The 21,394-nt window shown below is 39.6% G+C and overlaps 1 protein-coding gene across 2 annotated transcripts in view; it reads right to left on the reverse strand.

Annotated features, from left to right (window-relative positions):
• Positions 1–1,102: 1,102 nt before the first annotated feature.
• The window catches only part of MANSC1 (MANSC domain containing 1), a 31,609-nt gene continuing 11,317 nt past the window's right edge, over positions 1,103–21,394 (reverse strand). For both annotated transcript variants that reach the window (XM_079140047.1, XM_079140046.1), the window contains 3 exons: positions 20,169–20,489; positions 16,213–16,353; positions 1,103–2,795 (listed from right to left, as the gene is read on the reverse strand). In XM_079140047.1, coding sequence (XP_078996173.1) covers positions 1,870–2,795; positions 16,213–16,353; positions 20,169–20,391 — 1,290 coding nt within the window. In that variant the 5' untranslated portion in view covers positions 20,392–20,489 and the 3' untranslated portion in view covers positions 1,103–1,869. The remainder of the gene's footprint in view (positions 2,796–16,212; positions 16,354–20,168; positions 20,490–21,394) is intronic.

Here is a 21,394-nt window from a genome sequence, read left to right on the forward strand (position 1 = left end):
CAACAAATGAAAGGAGAGGGTTCATGATTCCGCATACTTAGTCTGAGAGGCTCACAAAGGCTAGTCACTGTTAAAGCCATCCAAGAATATCCAATCTTAGTAGTGCATTCCTCTAATTCCAGCTACTACTGAGACTGAGGTAGAAGGATGGCTTGAGCTTTAGAGTCAAGGCTAGCCTGGGCAACATAGTAAGATCCCATCTCAAAAATAAATGAATAGCAAGTGCAGGAGTCTCCCCTTAATTTTGGTCTTAAATTCAGATGCTTTCCTACAACTCACTTCTCCACAATATCTCACTTCTGCAGCCTCCTGCATAGTCTCCCCATCAAAAAAGATCCCAAAAAAGTGGACAGAAAACAACAGGAGAACCAGAAACTCTTACAAACACCCACAGAAAGCCTTATTTTCACTCTCCAAATCCATTATCAAAGAGAGGAGACATTTTAAAATTCCAAGGCACTTGGTTAACTAATCTGATTCTGGTCTACATGTAGATATTCAATAAATACTTGTTAAATTAAATTGACTCAAGGTTTTATTTATTCAACCTACTTAAAGCTTATGTAAACCCCTTGGAGATTTGTGTCAAGCTGTTAAGCTGCAAAATATATGAAAAGTAGTATTTTCAATAGACTAGCTTTCGTCTTAATGTGCTTAACCATAAACCAAGGGGAAGGGGGAGAGGCAGCAGGAGAGCAGAGGGAGTGGACAAGGTGAGGAAGGAGGAGGAGTAAGAGGGGAGCCCATTTCTATCATTTTCTACATTTGTCTTCAAGGCTATGCTTAACCAGCTACTGCCCTCTAGTGCTTACTGTATGAACAGCTCACCAGAAGTCCATTTTTATCTTAAAGAATCCTGTTTATGCCTGGAAGAGACCAAACTTCTTGTTTTACAAACTGACATCCAGAGAGATGAGGTATCAAATTGACCCATGTGGCCTCATAGACTCAGTTGTCCCATCTTAAACTTGTCTGGCAAGTTTATTATAAGCATTTCTCAGAAATTTCAACAACACCAATCAATAAAAATTATAGTATACTAATCTAAGTGCTATATATTACTTCTAATGCTGTTCCAAATAAAGCTAAAATTGGTTGCTGGTCAGGTTTAGATAAAGATTTATAAATAATACTGGTACAGCTTAAAATTAGTACAAGTTAAGAAAATGTTAACACAAAAAGAAAGAACAGACCCCAACTGGATTTGGCCATTTATTACAATTGACTTTTATTGTTGTCTCCATATAGGCTGATATTCTGCTAAAAGTCTCCCAAAGGAACCTCTTTGCTCATTGATGGGAAAAGAAATTTGTCATTTCAACTTGGAACACATATTTTCATCATTTCATCATTTTGTTGGTGGGAATAAATTGAAAGTTATCCAGCTGGATGTGTCACTTACAAGAACATTACCAAGTAACAAAAGATTTATTCAAATATTTAATTGGAAGGAAATACATCTGGAATAAGTTTTATTGGAATTCATATAAAAAGAAAAGCGAATCCATTAAAGCTAATATCATAAACAGTTGACTTTATCTGGAACCAGAAATATTAACAAATTGGAACCTAGACATTCTAACCTTTTTTCCCTGCATAAAGCCAGATGAATTTCCCAATTTATATGGCAATTACTTTATTATTTTAGGTAGAGCTTTATTTTCAGCCAGTATTTTAGAGACAGATCACTCAAATTACCTAATTTGGTTTCTTTACTCCCTCCTCCTTAAAAAACAAACGAAAAGAAATTAGTAAAGGGGCATTTTCTTGTATTCAAAATACAACCTCCTATTGAGACCAGCAAGTCAGCATAATTTCAGTGCATTTGGCTTCTAGTTACTAAATGATCAAGAGATGCTACTTTTGCTTTTAGATGTCAACATAGATTCCATTGATCAAGTAATCGAGTCTCGAGTACCGTTTCCTACGAAGGGATTCTGACAGCATCCTGCCCAAGAGAATGAGGCCTATCACCAGGAACAGAACACCAAAGAATAAGGTACCCATGAGGAGCCACTTTTCAAATGGAAGGCTATGTGGGCTTTCTGGAACTCTGTTCAGTGATGAAGTGCCTACACTGGCCTTCCCATTGTTCTGAGAAGTAGTATTTGTAGCAGAAGACTCCACATTTGACAAAGAAAGTGCAACAGATTTATGCCCAGACCCTACATTTGAAGTCGGCATTTCTCCAAAAGGCACAGTTTCTGAGGTGCCTGTCGAGTCTGTAGAGGCTTGAAAGATGGTAATTGGAACTGCTACTGTAGTCTTAGCTTGAGGTGTAACCATGGCAAATGTAAAAACTGTGGAAATGGGGGCTTTGGTCTGCTGAGAGGTGACAGTGGTTACAGGTGACGTTGTGGTGGCTGCCCATGGTTGAAAAGTCACAGAGGGTCTCACTGAAGTACTGGTAGGTGGAAGAATTACAGGTTTCACAGTAGCAGTGATGTTAGGCAGAGAAGCAACAGCCACTGGAGCCGGGAAGGTAGTTGCATTTTCAGGCAGTGGATGAGCTATTTCTAGTTCTGAGGAAAACTGTGAATTCTGAGAAAGGACATTCTCTTTATAAACAGGAACCCGTGTAGTCGTTTGATCAGTCTTGAATAGTTTCTGCAAGTTATCTGGAGAGTCGGATTCCTGAGAAAGTGCACCTCTCCATAAGAGATCAGTGGACTTAGAATTACCTGTCAGAGGAGGGAGAGTGGGAGCGACCGCTTGTGAAGACTGGCCATGGAAGAGATCATCTTCTTGTACTAACTCTTGGTGTGGCAAATCAGTTCCAGTCAAAGATGGAAAATCTGATAATGTAAAGAAAATAAAAGGAGACTTAAATATATCCATGCTAGGGTGGGTTAAAAAATATGACGTATCAGCTTGTTCAATACATCTTCAAACTGATAACCCATACTTGTTTTTTTTTTTTTTTTGTTGTTGTTGTTGTTGTTGTTTTTTTTGTTGTTGTTGTTTTTTAATTGGGGAATTGAATGCAGGGCCTGGTATGCTAAGAAGCAAGCACTCCACCTATAAGCTGCATCCCTGGCCCTGATACTTGATATTCCATTGAAATGTGTACAAAAAGGAAAAACACAAGTTGCTATATCAGAATCTGATAATACCACCCCTCTACCCAAAGCTGGGGTTTATTTCTACTCTGACAGAACGAAAGAAATGTGTGGAAGCACATCAGGTAAATTAAGAAAAAGGTAGGAGCAGTAAAGCAGGGGGCTAGGAGGAGCCTGGCATGGGCAACAAGAAGGTTAGGAAGATGGGGATGGCTAAGGGGCTGGGGCCAGGGCAGATAGCTGAATCAAGGTGACATGGGCAGGTGAGGACTGGCAGGGAGGATGCTGCTGTGAGGCATGAGCTCCTACAGGACACGCCAACTGGGAATTGAATGACAAGTAATTATTAGGGCAGATTTCACAGTATAGGCACAGGGCAGGCAAGAAAGGATATGTAGAAACTGGTCAAGTGAGGTGCTGGGTTCAGCAGGAAAGAACTGAACTGAGTCCTGTGATGTTACTTTTAACAGGGAGGAGGAGGAGAGGGCTGGGTCTACTCTCCTCTTAGTACACTCAACCAAGGCAGCAGCAGAAGGTTGATGACATTTCTCAACCAAACACCAGGGATGCACACTTCCAGCATTATACTCAGGAGGAAGGCTACATGGGAGATTTGATTTTGACTCTCAAAGCATAGAACTTAGAGTCAAGGTCTTAGGTTATAAGGAGAATGCAAGCAACATTTCACATTATGATGGTCATAGTGAGGATATAAAGAGCAGAAAAGTGCATAGTGCTGACTCCTGTGGAGGAAGAACCAGCTTCAGATGTGCTCCTGCTGGAGAAAGCTTAGACTTTCGCTCTTTGTCATACACACCATTACAGCTCAAACTGGAAAAGCTTGTCAAGGCAATTGAGTGCAGCAAATGATCATCTGAATTACTCTGTATAACTCTGCTACTTGGCTAGACATTTTGCTTAGATTAGAACTACGGAAAACACAAGGAAAGAAACTGAGGAAATTCCTGGCTTCACTCTCTCCTTTTCTTCCTCAAGTCCCATCCATATCAGTTTCTAAACTAGTCCTCTTCTCTCTCCTAACAGATCCAGAAGTAACTTCATACTTGTAATCTCTAAGCCTCACACCCCTAGGAAGTCCTTTAGAACTACCAATTATTAATCCATCTAGGACAGGGGTCTGCAAACCATGGACCAATGGCTAAGTCTGGCCTGCTGCCTGACATTGTATGGCTTAAAAGCCAAGAATGGTTTTTTACATTTTTTAAATGGTTGGAAAAAATCAAAACAAGAATAATATTTTGTAACATATGAAAATTATATGATATTCAAATTTTAGTGTCCATTAATAAAGATTTACTGGTACATATGTTCATTTGTTTATATGTTATCTATGGCTGCTTTTGTACTATGAGGACAAAGGTGAAATGGTACAAGAGATCACATATGGCCCATATTGCCTAAAATACTGGCCTCAAAAGTCTAAAATACTATTCACACCTTGATAGAAAACATTGACAGTCACCTGCTCTAGGATATACCACTCTAAAGTAGAATTTGGATGCCTGAAGTTCCTTTTTCCTCTAACAATGCTGAATAAGAGTGTTTTTAGTATAGATAATACTACACACATTAACAGCATCAACATGAGAAAACCATCTCTATCTTTAGAGAGAATTTATCAAAAAAAAAAAAAAAAAAAAAAAAAAAAAGAATTGATGGGTGTAGCTTAGTATAGAGCACTTGCCTAGCATGCACAGGGCCTTGAGTTTGAATCTTTAGCAAAAAAAAAAAAAGAAAAAAAAAAACAGATGATGATGATGACTCAATATATTTCATTTTAAAGCTTGAGGGGGGAAAAAAAGAGAGATTTAATAGGTAAATACTCTCTGATGTGTGTGATATCACAAGGTAAATAAGGCCATTGACAAGAATGATTGACAAAGCTATTTTCTTTCTCAAGTGTGCAAGCTCAGAAATAAAGCAAAGCCAGGGCTAGTCCCCACCCCCCCCCTTTTTTTTTTGGTACCAGGGATTGAACTCAGGGACACATAACCACTGATCCACATCCCCAGTCACCCCTCCCCTATTTTTTGAGGCAGGGTACTGGGGACTGACCTCAGGGGCATTTGACCACAGATCACATTCTCAGCCCTATTTTGCGAGACAGGGTCTCACTGAGTTGCTCAGTACCTCACTTTTTCTGAGGCTGGCTTTGAACTCTTGATCTTCCTGCCTTCTACCTCAACCTCCTGAGCAGCTGGCATTACAGGCATGCACCACTGTGCCCAGCTTCGTTTCATTTCCTGATGAGATTCTTGTATTGGCAAAGTTCCTAGAAGCACAAAGGGATCCTCCACACCTGCTCCATTTAACTCTTCTGCTGATGTTTGTACTGAGATGTGGCACTTTCTCTTGGTCTCAGAGATGAACCATAGAGGGAACTGAGAAACAGTCTTCTGCTCTCAACTCTTTTGAGTTTCATTTTCCAAGAGACTTCGCTGAGTCAAAAAACGAGAGACTGCCCATCATCCTGATGACTCAGGAGACTGAGGCAGGAGAATCACAAGTCTGAGACCAGTCTCTGCAACTTAGCAAATCCCTGCCTCAAAATAAAATTTAAAAAAGACGGAGATGTAGTTCAGTGATAGAACACACTTGGGTTCAATCCCCAGTACTGCCTCTCCTTCACAAAGTGGGACTAGTTTATGGAAATTAGTTGAGTAGACTCCCAATTTATTCTAGTTCTGAATTCTAGTCTTTCAGTCCTGAGTAGAAATGACATACCTTAAGCCATAAAAATGATTAAATAAACCAAATTGTGATGGTTTTATAGAATGAACAGAGTCCACTGTCATCTTTCAAACTTTAAGTTGTAAATATTAGTCAATCAAATATAGGAAATAAGAGTTTCTCCAGATACAAACCATTGAACAAATATCTACATTTAATTTTGCTTCAAGTAGGAGAGAGATGATTTTTAAAAATACAGACATATCCTCTTGTTCAATATGTCCCCAAACTGATATCTGATTATTTATTTTGGTGGTACTGAGGATTGAACTCAGGGCCTCACAAATGCTAGGTAAGCATTCTACCACTAAGTTATACCCCCACCCTTTATTTATTTATTTACTTATTCAATTAATTTTTTATTTTGGGGACAGGGTCTTGCTAAGTTGCACAGGGCAGCCTCAAATTTGCAATCTTCCTGACTTAGCTCCCTGAGTAGCTGGAATTACAGGAGCATGCCAGTAATTTGTTTTTAATGGGGTACTCTTGATCTATCAACATGGGTATTTTCATAAATAGAATTAAGAACATAACTTTTACACATCCTGCAGAGATAAACAGTTCTTTGCATGGTAAGACTGGTGCCACTTTGCCCGATATGTCCATCAACCTGCTCTGGGCTAATGATGCCCCCTGGTGGCTGACATAAGAATGGTTTGAGTCTAATTTCACTTAATTGTCTTGCACATGCCCCCAGAATGTTTATACACATGCCAAGCTCCCTTTCCTCCCTTTCCCAATGATGAGGATCTTTACCACATATTTCCTCTTTCATAGCGTATTATAAAAACAATAACATTATAGAATTATCATAAACTTTAAAAAACAAATTCAACTACAATTTCTATCATATCCCAGCAACAGATTATTATTTACACAAAGAACGTTGCATGCTCCTGTTTAAAGGAATGACTGATACTGTTTCTGGTTCATGAACAAAATGCAAACACAGGTTCACTTGGGAGACAAAGCAGAGTCAGCACCCAGGCAGTGTCCGGGGCAGTATCATTCCCCAAAGAACCTCACACTTAATGCAGGCAAGAGAGAAACCCTTGATTCCGCTCCACTTCTCGACCCTAAAACTGCTCTCTTCAGATTTTGCCTAAGTGGTGTCTCCATCCATTTAGATGCTCAAGTTCAAAACTAGGACTCAATTCTGCCACTTCCTGGTCCTGGTCCCCCACATTCATGCCATCAGCAGGTCCTGTCAGCTCCACCTCTGGAATAGCCTCTATGTCCACTCCTCCCTCCATCCTCTCTGCCACTTCCCTGATCCACAACACCATTATCTTCTTATTCTCCCCTTACCAGTTTTTTCATTTTTCTTTTGCTGAGACAGCAGTTGGAGTAAGCACTGAAAAATCACCTTTAAAACATCAGGAGAGGGTTTTCAAGATGGTGGCCTAGAGGGTGGCTGCATTTCATGTTGCTCCAGGACTCAGGATTCAAAAGAGGAGAAACTGAGAGACTTGGGACCAACTCAAAGCAGCCGGGTGAGTCTCTCCCGTTGGGGAGGCGTCCCGGATGGGGCAGTAGTCCCCGAACACAGGGAACTTTGTGAAGTAGAGCTGCCGGTGAAACGCCCCTCCTCCCGCTGGAGCAGTGAACTCGGACAACTGGGAGCATCGTAGAGGAGGCCGCTCAGAACAGCGCTGGGACTCGGAGCAACCATTGGGGCTCCGGGTGGCAGCCCAGAGGAGGGGTTGCGAGGAGAGCTGTTTGGACTCAGAGCGACCACTTCTGAACATCGGGGTCTGCGCGGAGGAGGGGGAGGAGGGGGAGGAGGAGGAGGAGGAGAAGGAGGAGGAGGAGGAGGAGGAGCAGTGCGGCGAGGCGCTTGGACTTGGAGCGACTGCGCCAGAGCTACAGGCGGTTGCCAGAGGAGGAGCAGATCAGCGAGCTGTTTGGACTCGGAGCGACATTCCTGAACACCAGGGCCTGCCCTGAGGCGGAGGAGGAGAAGCGTGACTGCTTGGATTCGGAGTGACTATACCAGAGCTACGGGCGGTTGCCGGAGAAGGAGCTGCGTGGCGAGCTGCTTGGACTTAAAGCGAACGTTCCTGAACACCGGGTCCTGCCCGGAGGAGGAGGAGGAGCGCAGCGGGTCGCTTGGACTCGCAGTGACTGCGTTGGAGCTCCAGGCGGCTGCTCAGAGGAGGAGGCGAGTGGTAAGTTGTTTGGATTTAAAGCAACCGCTCCTGAACACCGGGGGGCTGCCTGGAGGAGGAGTGCAGTGGGTCGATTGGTCTCCAGTGGCCGCACCAGAGCTGTGGGCGGCTGCCCGGAGGAGGCGTGCAGCGCGTCACATGGACTCAGAGTGACTCCCAGTGACTCCCAGTGACCCCTCCTGAACACCCGGGGGGCTACCTGGAGGAGGAGGAGAAACGGGTAGGGTCACTTGGACTTGGAGTGACTGCCCAGGGCTACGGGCGGTTGGCGGGAGGAGGAGGCTCGCAGTTAGTTGCTTGGACTCCTAGTGACTGCACCGGAACACCGGGCGGCTGTCTGGAGGAAGAGGCGTGCGGCGGGTCTCTGGGACTCAGAGCGATTGTATGGGGCTCCAGGTGGCTGCTCAGAGGAGGGGCCGCATAGCCAGGCGATTAGGTGCAGAGCAGGGTCCCAGGACCTAGGAGTCTTCTTGGTGGAAGAGCCACACAGAGACACGCTTAGGGGTGGAGCGAAGGTTCCAGGACTGTGGGCAGATTCTCTGAGGAGAGGCAGCCTAAGGAGACTCATCTGCGAAGGGTGAGGCTCCCAGGCCCAGGAGGTAGGGCCGGGCCCCTGGGAACGTTGCAGAGGAAGGCAGCCCAGCCCAGGCAGTAGTTGTAGATTGAGGGGAACCTCTAGGAGGGGAACTGACCAGCGAGACCTCCCCACCAGGTGAGTCTTCCCAGCCGGGTGAGGTTTTCCTACAAGGACGGTAAAACCAGAGACACAGGCCCAAACAGGCCTTGCCTCAGCCTGCAGCCTAGCTCCCCTTTGGATGACCATTGGTCAACAAGTGGAGACACCTCTGCCCACTAGCAGGGAATATACCCCACCTGAAGGCCACCACCCCTAGAGAGGCAGCTTCCTTGTGGAGCACCACACTATCAATTTCCTCCAAGACTTCAGCCTACTGAAGGCTAAGAGGGGATATACTAGAAATCTTCAGGAACATTATAAGTCAACAGAGGAAATCTGCAATATCTCAGCGGTCCACTGATACCTGAACAACATGAGAAAACAAGGTAAGAATATGCCCCAAACAAATCTAGATGTTACATCAATAAAACCCAATGACAGCATGGCAGAAGAAATGACAGAAAAGGAGTTCAGAATGTACATAATTAAATTGATCAGGGAAGCAAACGATGAGATGAAAGAGCAAATGCAGGCATTGAATGATCGCACCAATCAACAGTTAAAAGAGCAAATACAGGAAGCAAAAGATCATTTCAATAAAGAGTTAGAGATATTGAAAAAAAACCAAACAAATCCTTGAAATGAAGGAAACAATAAACCAAATTAAGAACTCCATAGAAAGCATATCCAATAGGATAGAACACCTGGAAGACAGAACCTCAGACATTGAAGACAAAATGTTTAACCTTGAAAACAAAGTTGAACAAACAGAGAAGATGGTAAGAAATCATGAACAGAATCTCCAAGAACTATGGGATATCATGAAAAGGCCAAATTTAAGAATCATTGGGATTGAGGAAGGCTTAGAGAAACAAACCAAAGGAATGAACAATCTATTCAACGAAATAATATCAGAAAATTTCCCAAATCTGAAGAATGAAATGGAAAATCAAGTTCAAGAGGCTTATAGGACTCCAAATACACAAAATTACAACAGACCCACACCAAGGCACGTTATAATGAAAATACCTAACATACAAAATAAAGACAGAATTTTAAAGGCTGTGAGAGAAAAGAACCAAATTACATTCAGGGGGAAACCAATACGGATATCAGCAGATTTTTCAATCCAGACCCTAAAAGCTAGAAGGCCCTGGAACAACATTTTTCAAGCTCTGAAAGAAAATGGATGCCAACCAAGAATCTTATACCCAGCAAAACTTACCTTCAAATTTGACGATGAAATAAAATCCTTCCATGATAAACTAAAGCTAAAAGAATTTACCAAAAGAAAGCCAGCATTACAGAACATTCTCAGCAAAATATTCCATGAGGAAGAGATGAAAAACAAAGAAGCAAACCAGCAAAGGGAGGAATTATCCTAAAGGAATTGTCAAATAAAGGAGGAACCAAGTGTCAAATAAATAAATAAATAAATAAAATTTAAAAAATGAACCAAACGACCGGGAAACCAAATCATATCTCTATAATAACCCTGAATGTTAATGGCCTGAATTCATCAATTAAAAGACATAGACTGGCAGATTGGATTTAAAAGAAAGATCCAACAATATGTTGCCTGCAAGAGACTCACCTCATAGAAAAAGATACTCATAGACTAAAGGTGAAAGGATGGGGAAAAACATACCATGCACATGGACTCAGCAAAAAAGCTGGAGTATCCATCCTCATTTCAGATAGTGTGGACTTTAAGCCAAAGTTAGTCAGAAGGGATAAAGAAGGACATTTCATACTGCTTAAGGGAAGCATAAATCAGCAAGATATAACAATCATAAATATCTATGCCCCAAACAGTGGCTCATCCATGTATGTCAAACAAATCCTTCTCAATTTCAGAAACCAAATAGACCATAACACAATAATACTAGGTGATTTTAACACACCTCTCTCACCACTGGACAGATCCTCCAAACAAAAATTGAACAAAGAAACCATAGATCTCAATAACACAATCAATAATTTAGACTTAACAGACATTTATAGAATATACCATCCAACCAAGAGCGAATACACTTTCTTCTCAGCAGCACATGGATCCTTCTCTAAAATAGACCATATATTATGCCATAAAGCTAATGTTAGCAAATACAAGAGGATAGAGACACTAACTTGTATTCTATCAGATCATAATGGATTGAAGTTAGAAATAAATGAAAGAGTAAAACACAGAAACTATTCAAACACCTGGAGATTAAACAATATGCTATTATATGATGAATGGATAACAGAAGATATTAGGAAGGAAATTAAAAAATTCTTAGAGGTAAATGAGAACAAAGAAACATCATATCAAAATCTCTGGGACACTATGAAAGCAGTACTTAGAGGCAAATTTATTTCATGGAGCGCATTTAATAAAAGAAGTAAAACTCAACAAATAAACAACCTAACACTATAGCTCAAAGTCCTAGAAAAAGAAGAACAGACCAGCACCAAAAGTAGTAGAAGACAGGAAATAGTTAAACTCAGAGCTGAAATCAACAAAATTGAAACAAAAGAAACAATACAAAAAATTGACAAAATAAACAGTTGGTTCTTTGAAAAAATAAACAAAATTGATAAACCTTTGGCCACACTAACAAAGACGAGAGAAAACCCAAATCACTAAAATTCGGAATGAACAAGGAAATATCGCAATAGACACGATTGAAATACAAAACATAATTAGAAGCTATTTGGAAAATCTATATTCCAACAAAATAGAAAATTTCGAAGACATCAACAGGTTTCTAGAGACATATGAATTGCCTAAACTGAACGAGGAGGACATACACAATTTAAATAGACCAATTTCAAGTAATGAAATAGAAGAGGTCATCAAAAGACTACCAACAAAGGAAAGTCTGGGACCAGATGGGTTCTCAGCCGAGTTCTACAAAACCTTTAAAGAAGAGCTCATTACAATACTTCTCAAAGTATTCCATAAAATAGAAGAGGAGGGAACCCTCCCAGACTCATTCTATGAAGCCAATATACCCTGATACCTAAACCAGACAGAGACACATCAAGGAAAGAAAATTTCAGACCAATATCCTTAATGAACATCGATGCAAAAATTCTCAACAAAATTTTAGCAAATCGCATACAAAAACATATTAAAAAGATAGTGCATCATGATCAAGTGGGTTTCATCCCAGGGATGCAAGGTTGGTTCAACATCAGGAAATCAATAAATGTCATTCACCATATCAATAGACTTAAAGTCAAGAATCACATGATTATTTCAATCGATGCAGAAAAAGCATTTGATAAAATACAGCATCCCTTCATGCTCAAAACACTAGAAAAAATAGGGATAGTGGGATCATTCCTTAACATTGTGAAGGCCATCTATGCTAAGCCCATGGCTAATATCATTCTAAATGGTGAAAAACTGAAAGCATTCCCCCTAAAAACTGGAACAAGGCAGGGATGCCCCCTTTCACCACTTCTATTCAATATCGTCCTTGAAACTCTAGCCAGAGCAATTAGACAGACCAAAGAAATTAAAGGGATACGAATAGGAAAAGAAGAACTCAAACTATCCCTATTTGCTGATGATATGATTATACCCTTAGAGCAACCAGGAAATTCCACCAGAAAACTTTTAGAACTCATAAGTGAATTCAGTAAAGTAGCGGGATATAAGATCAATGCACATAAATCTAATGCATTTTTATACATAAGTGATGAATCTTTGGAAAGAATAATCAGGAAAACTACCCCATTCACAATAGCCTTGAAAAAAAAAATACTTGGGAATCAATCTCACAAAAGAGGTGAAAGAAAAAAAAAAAAAAAAAAAAGAGGTGAAAGACCTCTACAATGAGAACTATACAACACTAAAGAAAGAAATTAAAGAAAACCTTAGAAGATGGAAAGATCTCCCATGTTCTTGGATAGGAAGAATTAATATTGTCAAAATGGCCATACTACCTAAAGTGCTATACAGATTCAATGCAATTCCAATTAAAATCCCAATGGTGTACCTTACAGAAATAGAGCAAGCAATTATGAAATTCATCTGGAAGAATAAGAAACCCAGAATAGCTAAAGCAATCCTTAGCAGGAAGAGTGAAACAGGGGGTATCACAATACCAGATCTTCAACTCTACTACAAAGCAATAGTAACAAAAATGGCATGGTATTGGTACCAAAATAGACAGGTAGATCAATGGTACAAAATAGAGGACACGGACACAAACCCAAATAAATACAATTTTCTCATACTAGACAAAGGGGCCAAAAATATGTAATGGAGAAAAGATAGCCTCTTCAACAAATGGTGCTGGGAGAATTGGAAATCCATATGCAATAGAATGAAACTAAACCCATATCTCTCACCATGCACGAAACTAAACTCAAAAAGGATTAAGGACCTCGGAATCAGACCAGAGACCCTGCAAATTATAGAAGAAAAAGTAGGTCCAGATCTTCAACATGTCGGCTTAGGATCAGACTTCTTAACAGGACTCCCATAGCACAAGAAATAAAAGCAAGAATCAACAACTGGGATAGATTCAAACTAAAAAGCTTTCTCTCAGCAAAGGAAACTATCATCAATGCGAAGAAAGAGCCTACAGAGTGGGAGAAAATCTTTGCCAATCATACTTCAGATAGAGCACTAATCTCCAGAATCTCTAAAGAACTCAAGAAACTCTACACCAAGAATGCAAATCATCCAATCAACAAATGGGCTAAGGAAATGAATAGACACTTCACAGAAGAAGATCTACAAGCAATCAACAAACATATGGAAAAATGTTCAACATCTCTAGTAATAAGAGAAATGCAAATCAAAACCACCCTAAGATTCCATCTCACCCCAATTAGAATGGTGATTATCAAGAATACAAGCAACAACAGGTGTTGGCGAGGATGTGGGGAAAAAGGTACACTCATACATTGCTGGTGGGGCTGCAAACTAGTGCAGCCACTCTGGAAAGCAGTGTGGAGATTCCTTAGAAAACTTGGAATGGAACCACCATTTGACCCAGCTATCCCACTCCTTGGCCTATACCCAAAGGACTTAAAATCAGCATACTACAGAGATACAGCCACATCAATGTTCATAGCTGCTCAATTCACAATAGCCAGATTGTGGAACCAACCTAGATGTCCTTCAATTGATGAATGGATAAAGAAACTGTGGTATGTATATATACAATGGAATATTACTCAGCCATAAAGAATGATAAAATTATGGCATTTGCAGGCAAATGGATGAAATTGGAGAATATCATGCTAAGTGAGATAAGCCAATCTCAAAAAACCAAAGGTCGAATGATAGCGCTAATAAGTGGATGAGGTCACATAATGGGGGGAGGAAGGGGTTAGTGTTATGGTTAGAGTTAGGGTTAGGGAGGGGGGCAAGAATGGAGGAAGGAAGGACTGTATAGAGGGAAAAGAGGGGTGGGAAGGGTGGGAGGGGTGGGCGGAAGGGAAAAAATAACAATGAATCAAACAACATAACCCTATGTAAATTTATGATTACACAAATGGTATGCCTTTACGCCATGTACAAGCAGAGAAACAACATGTATCCCATTTGTTTACATATAAAAAAATATATATATATATCAGGAGAGGGATGGGGTTGTGACTCAGTGGTAGGGTGCTTGCTTAGCATGTGTAATGCACGGGGTTCAATCCCCGGCACCACATAAAAATAAACAAATAAAATAAAAGGTATTGTGTCTATCTACAACTATAACAAAAACCAACCAAACAAACAAAAAAAAAAAAAAAAAAAAAAAAACAAGGGACATTCCTACTTAACTTCCAACAACTTCCCAACACTTTCGTAGAATAAAAGCTCCTTCCTCTGGCTTGCAAAGCTTTATGTGATCTGGGTTCCTGCCTTTTTGCATATCACTCTCTGCACAGCTCATCATGTGTCTGCCAGCTTGAATAAGATGTTTGTTCTTCAAACATTCCAAACCTATCTGTCTGAGGATTAGGGACCTGGAAGGCCTTCCCCCATCTCCTTGCATGTGCTTCTGGTTGTTCAGATTTTAGTTTAGGGATTACTTCTTCATGGATGCCTTCTCTGATCAGCTGATCAAGAGGGTCCATCAGTAATTCTCTATGACATTATCTGATCCAAAGTCTCTGCAAGGCATTTGTGACTATAATTTTATATTTTATTTTTCTTCATATATACACATATATATTATTCGTGCATTATAGTTTCCCACAATAGAATTTGTTGTTACATTCTTGTACAGGCACACAATATAACAATACAATTTGGTCAGTTTTGTTCCCCAGTACTCTCCTTTTCCTTCCCCTCCTCCCTCCATATATTTTTCTTGATTATTTGTTTATTCTGGTTATTATCTCTTTCCCCTAAATTAAATATCAGAAGTGATAACTTTCTTTTTCATGGTGAGTGTTGCATACTTAGGGAATAAAAAGTGCTTGGCATGCTGGGCATGGTTGGTGCCCTCCTGTAATCCCAGCAGCTCAGGAAGCTGAGGCAGGAGAATTGCAAGTTCAAAGCCAGCTTCAGCATAGAAGAGAGGCCCTAAGCAATTTAGCAAGACCACATCTCAAAAATAAAATAAAATAAAAAGCTGGGGATGTGGTTCAGTGGTTGAGCACCTCTGAGTTCCCTGAGTTCAATCCCTGGTCCCTGGTACCACCAAAAAAAAAAAAAAAAAAAAAAAAAAAAGAAAGAAGAAAAAGAAAAAGAGTACTTGGCACACAGGAGATGCTAAATAGGAAATTTGATACTGAATGCATTTCATCCTAAAAAGCTTAACATGCCAAAATCTCAGCCAGACATATCCAGGTAATTATCTATTTTTAAGCTGTTAATTTTTTACATTCTAAACTAATATGTAAATTTCATAAATATGGATACTCTTAGTGCTTTGCACAGAATCGAGCACATAGTATATGTTTAGTGAATATTTTTTGAATAAATGTCCCTCCAGGTCTTGATAACAAAATCCAGTGAATTTGATTTCAGATTTTATGATTATAAAATAATGAGAACTTAATAAAGACATTCTAAAACTTGATATATTCATATAGGTCTTAACCCTTTGAAAATAGTTGCCCCAGAGACTCATGTACTTCCAGTGTTGTTCACTTTGTTCTAAATAAGATCTTAAAAACCAAAACCAAAACAAAAAACCAGGCTGGGTACACACATCCATAATCCTAGCTATTCAGAACTAAGGCAAAAGAATCACAAGTTTGAGATCAACTTAGGTAACTTGATGAGACTCTGCCTCAAAAGAAAAAATTTAAAAAGGGCAAGGGAAGTAGCTCAGTGGTAGAGTGACCCTGAATTAATTTAATAAAAATGTTTCATAAGATATCTGCTCACCTTTTATCATATAAAGGTAAAAACAAAACAAAACAAAACAAAATACTATCACTTAGAGGTCTTTTGTTGGAAAACAAATTTTGGTTTAATAAATTGAATTTCAAGAAGTGAAATACATGTGAAAACTTTTGGTAGTTTTATTTTGACTCTAGTAAAAAATCTTCCATAGAAACCATATCCTTGAGTCTAATCCCAAAAGAAAAAGAAAAATGCTTTTATTACCTCTGATTATTCTGTAACTCATAAGTCTCTTTGCAGGTTTTAGTGGACAGGCTTCCTCACTGGGACAGAAAAACAGGTAGCAGTTGGGTTGTTTAGCTGTTTTTCGAGTGTCAAAGATCATCAAGTTGCATGCTTTGTCCCCTGAAATGAAAGATTTTATAAACATAATTTTGAAATAGATTTTCTAAAGAGCAGGGCAAGAAGGAAGAACATCACTTATTTTGGAATCCAACATAAACACCTTTGTTTAGTTTGTTCACTTGCTTGTTGACTACTGAATCATTTCCTTTTTCTTAGTTTAGTCATGTAAAGCAATTTTAAACGATGTTGGGTTTACAAATATGAGTTAAGGTAATTCTTCACAAAACCAGTTCTTAATAGTACATTTAATTCCCTAGAAGTAAACCTTCCCTTTGTTAAAATATCCCTCAAAATATATATTGATATGCTGACTTTGCAGTCATTACACGACTTAAAACGGGCTGGACATTAAGAAATGGCTCTAACTCTAATGATTTCATGCATCTCTTCTAATCCTAAGGGCATTTCAGACATGTATAAACTGAGTCAGGGTGGAGTGAGTAAATTAGTCATCATAAATACCATGCTTCTTTCTACAAAGGATTTGAGTAGTATATGGAATACAAAGTCCATCTTTATTAATTTTTAAAGCAAACAGGATCATGCTGGGTTCCCCTGGCTGGCTTCCAATGCCTGGCCTCAAACAATCTTCCTGGGATTACAGGTGGGTACTAACATACCTTGCTGCTAATTATTTTTATCAGTAATATGTGAGTCAGCTTTTCATTGCTGTGACCAAAATACTTGACAAGGACAATTTGGTGGAGGAAAAGTTTAATTTGGCTCATGGTTTCAGAGGTTTAGTTCACGGTGGGTCAGCTCCATTACTTTGGGCCCAAAATGAGGCAGCACATCATGGCAGAAAGGTATGGCAGAAGAAAGCTACTTGGTTCATGGCAGCAAAAAATCAAAGAAAGGTAAAGGACTGCAGGGAAGATAAACCCTTCCAGGGCAAGCCCCCAGTGATCCATCCCCTCCAGACATGCCCCACCTGCCTACAGTTACCACCCAGTCTGTCCATTTAATCTAGGATGGACTGATTAGGCCACAGGTCTCATAATCCAATCATTTGATCTCTGAATAGTCCTGCATTAGCAGGAGCCTTTGGATGACACCTCATATCCAAACCATAACAAATACCATTCTTCTGGTTTTTCTTATTTCCCTTATCATTTTAATCACTTCTTCTAGACCAGCAATGGCTAGGGATTAACGCTACTCCCCAGGTGAGAAAAAAGAATAGCCTCTACAAGGGTTTTATCACATTATCTCTCCACTACTCAGGGAATAAGAGATATTCATGCTTTTCATTTCACAAAAATGTATTATGTGCAGTACTTTCTTTTTGGAACTTAGGCAAAATGGAGGATCCATAAGCTTCCCAGACCATATGCAAAATTTTGTGTCCTTTGTGTTTATGTGCATTTTTTAGAGTCCAAGGCTATGACCCAATTATCAAAGTGTCTTTTGAACCTTAAACAGTTAAAAATTGCTCAATAAATGTGGGAAAAGTTTGAGATCCATTAACTGAGACACAGTAAAGGGTAATAGCACTTGTGCTGGTAAAATAAAAGCAGCAAACCCTCATTTCTTGGAATTGAGGAGAAACGCAGTTCCCTACAGTGCCAGGAAATACCCATTTAGTCCTGTTTGCAAGTGATGTTTCTAGTTCACAAAAAATGTTTTTATCAACATTTAAATAAAAAACTAAGAATTTAAAATTATGTCCATACACAGTATCCAAAAACATACTGTTCAGTAAGAGATTAGTGAAGGGATTTTTTCCTACTAAGTATATTGTATCTTTTCCACACCAGTTCTCCAATTCTCTGACAATAACTGGATATCCAACAATTCAATTCAATTCTGACTCTAATAACTAGAATTAGCATCAGAGTCCAGGGTTTGAGGACTTAGTCCCACAAGACTGCCCTCTCTTCAGAAGCCAGAAGCAAAATTGGGCCTCTATGTTACAGGACCATCTGTCTGACTGGGGACAAATTCTGGGGTTGCCACAAGCCTACCTTTCAAGTTTGATAATTTACTAGTATGACTCATGGTATTTACTCAGGTAAATACTATATTTACCATTATAGTTGTTTATAAAAGATAAAAATGATTGTTTGTGTGTGTGTGTGTGTGTGTGTGTTGGGGACTGAACCCAGGGCTTTGTGCAGGCTAAACAGAAAGCTAAATACCTGGATAAAGAGGCATACAGGATGAGGTCTGGAAGGGTGCAGGATCCTCTGTTTTCATGGATTGGGGTACACTACTGTCCTAGCACATGGATGTGTTCACCAAACTGAAAACTCCCCAAATCACATATAGGGAGCTGTATGGTGGTTTTATTACATGGTTAATTAAGTTAATGGACACTGCGATTCAACCAATCTCGAGGCCTTCCCTAGAGGTCAGAGGTGGGGCTGAATTTCCAAGATTCTGATCAGGTGGCCTTTTTGGCATCAGTACCTATCTAGAAGCAATCCAGGGACCTGTTAAGAGGAGCTTCATTAGTACAAGTTCAGGTATGGTTAAAAGGGGCCCATTATAAATAACAAATGATGTGCTCCTATCACTTAGGAAATTCTAAAAGTTTTAGTTCTGTGCCAGGAACCAGAGACAAAGACTACATATATATTTCTTATTATCCTACAATCATTATAGAAAGAAAAGGAAGTAAAGATCTAAGAGCAAACATATGCTTTGATTGGCGAGTAAGTCAAGAAGCACTGGTCCAGGATTCACTAGCTCTTCTAGGTTCCTTAATGGAGAGATCTTGTCTATCTTATTCATGTTTTGTCTACAGCACTTAGAGAGGTATTAGGTGCCCGATAAATGTAGTTGTTTTTACATTTACAGAATTAGGACAAGTCATAAGAAAAACTGGAAAACAAGGGGTTGGGGTTGTAGCTGAGTGGTAGCTTACTTACCAAGCAAGGTTCGATCCTTAGTACCACATAAAAGTAAATAAATAAAACAAAGGTATTGTGTCCATCTACAACTAAGAAAAGCATTTAAAAAAGGAAAAAAAAAAAAAACCTACTGTTTACTTAGATATATAGTTTTCTTTTCATATATAGTTTGAAAAGAGACTTTTGTGACATCTAAAATATATAAAGGTATGGTTCAAATGTATCAGCCTCAGTTTTTTTCTGTGGCATGTGAATGGTCCCTGCTCCTGTAGAGTCCTACAAGCTTCAATTACCTAGTGGTCAGTGTCTTCATCCTGTGTCATGACAGTTCTAGGGAGGCTGATGAAGCAGTGGTTTTAAGTTTCCACTAAAATGCTGACTTAGTCTATAAATCTAAACGGAATGAGCTATGACTTTTACATTTTTTTGTACCATGGATTGAACCCAGGGGCACTTAACCACTGAGCCACATCCCCAGCTCTTTTTTTATTTTGAGACAAGGTCTCACTAAGTTGCTGAGGCTGACTTTAACTCATGATCCTCCTGCCTCAGACTCCCAAGCTGCATGCCCCACAACACCCAGATTAAGACTTTTACTTTTTGTCTCAACTCCTTTGTTTTGTTTACATATTCTTGTAATATTACACTGTATCCCAGTACTTCATGATGATGGCAGTTAAGTATTTAAATACGATTTTCGTTTTCAATTTCCTAGAGGCCTGTTAAGACATAACATCAATGGTTCTCCAACTCTTGTCTGCCAGTCACTCAAGGGATGTACACACAATTTCATCAGTAAAGCTAACAGCTTAGAGGAGGGGAAGGCACCCTGTGGAAAATTCTTCTGTGATTTTGTCACCCACCTTTCTACCCCATTGAGAATGACTGGTATAAACTATTCAGTCACATCCACCAGATACTTATGTCATAAAACACGGAACAAAGGGTTGCCATGTTATTTACCTGCTATGTTTTTTGTTGAACAGCAAGAATTAATGCAGTCTTCCAGAGTTATTGTATATGTGGGTTCATTGCCTCTGATTCCCTTAGAAAGAGATGACTGAATGTCAATGACGACATCTTCTAGACTCTTGGTGAGGCAGTTCTGACTGGTGGATAGCCGTAGGATAAGGAAACAAATTATTACCAAAGTGTAGGTCAAGCTCCGTTCTTCCCTGAAGAACATTTTACTTCACTTTAGTCTTGGTCTTTAAAGATTAAGGATAACTCTTCCTGTGGTCTCAGTTTGCTTCAGGAAGCTTGTGCAAATGATGGAACTCCTCTCTAGAACAAAAATAGAAAATCATCAATGAGTTTTGTTTCCTTTAACAAACCAAGGAAGAAATATTTCAATTTCTCCAAGTCAATGAAAATAACCCACATACAACTTAGAGAAGGGCAGACGTTAACAAGTATGTTTTATTTATTTCACTCTGACTATATTTGAGATGAACATTCATTAAAAACTTGGCAAAGAACAAGTAAGTACACATGTACTAGCCTATTGATGATTAAAAGCTGACAGTGCCAATGAAGAGGTATAAATAGGAGCCCTGCCTCTGAGTTCTAGTTCTTCTTCTTGTCTCTCCTAACCAGGAAGGGAGAGGACACAACATTTCCAGTTACTGATGAAAAAAGTGATGCTAGGTTTGAGCATACTTCCTTTCTCAGCAATAACATCATGATTTTAAAATCATCTACTGGGTGGTGGGCATCGCTAAACAATTTGCATATATTACACTCTTTAATCCTATAGCAGCCCTGCAAAAGAGCCCCCCCATTTCTTTTGCAGTACTGAGGATGAAGCCCAGGAGTACTCTACCTCTAAGCTAAATCACCAGTGCTTTATGTTTTTTTTATTTTGAGACAGGGTCTCACTAATTTGCCCGGACTAGCCTCAAACTTGCAAACCTCCTGCCTCAGCCTCCGAGTCACTAAGATTACAGACATGTGCCACCATGCCCTGCAAAAAAACAAAACAAAACTTATTTTTACCTCATTGAATAATGAGAAAGCGGAGGAGAAATTTCTTACTGTTGCCTCTCTTTATACACTGGAATAAAGGCAGACAAATCTAATAATCTAAATCTAGCAATTAGCTGGTAAGCAGAGGGAATACTCTGGTTCATTTAAGGGAAAGTTTATGGACAGATGTCCTTTTTTGTATCCCTAAAAATACAGGTTACACT

This window comes from Sciurus vulgaris (assembly GCF_902686455.1).
Source record: "Sciurus vulgaris genome assembly, chromosome: 5".
In the NCBI taxonomy this organism is placed as follows: Eukaryota; Metazoa; Chordata; class Mammalia; order Rodentia; family Sciuridae; genus Sciurus; species Sciurus vulgaris.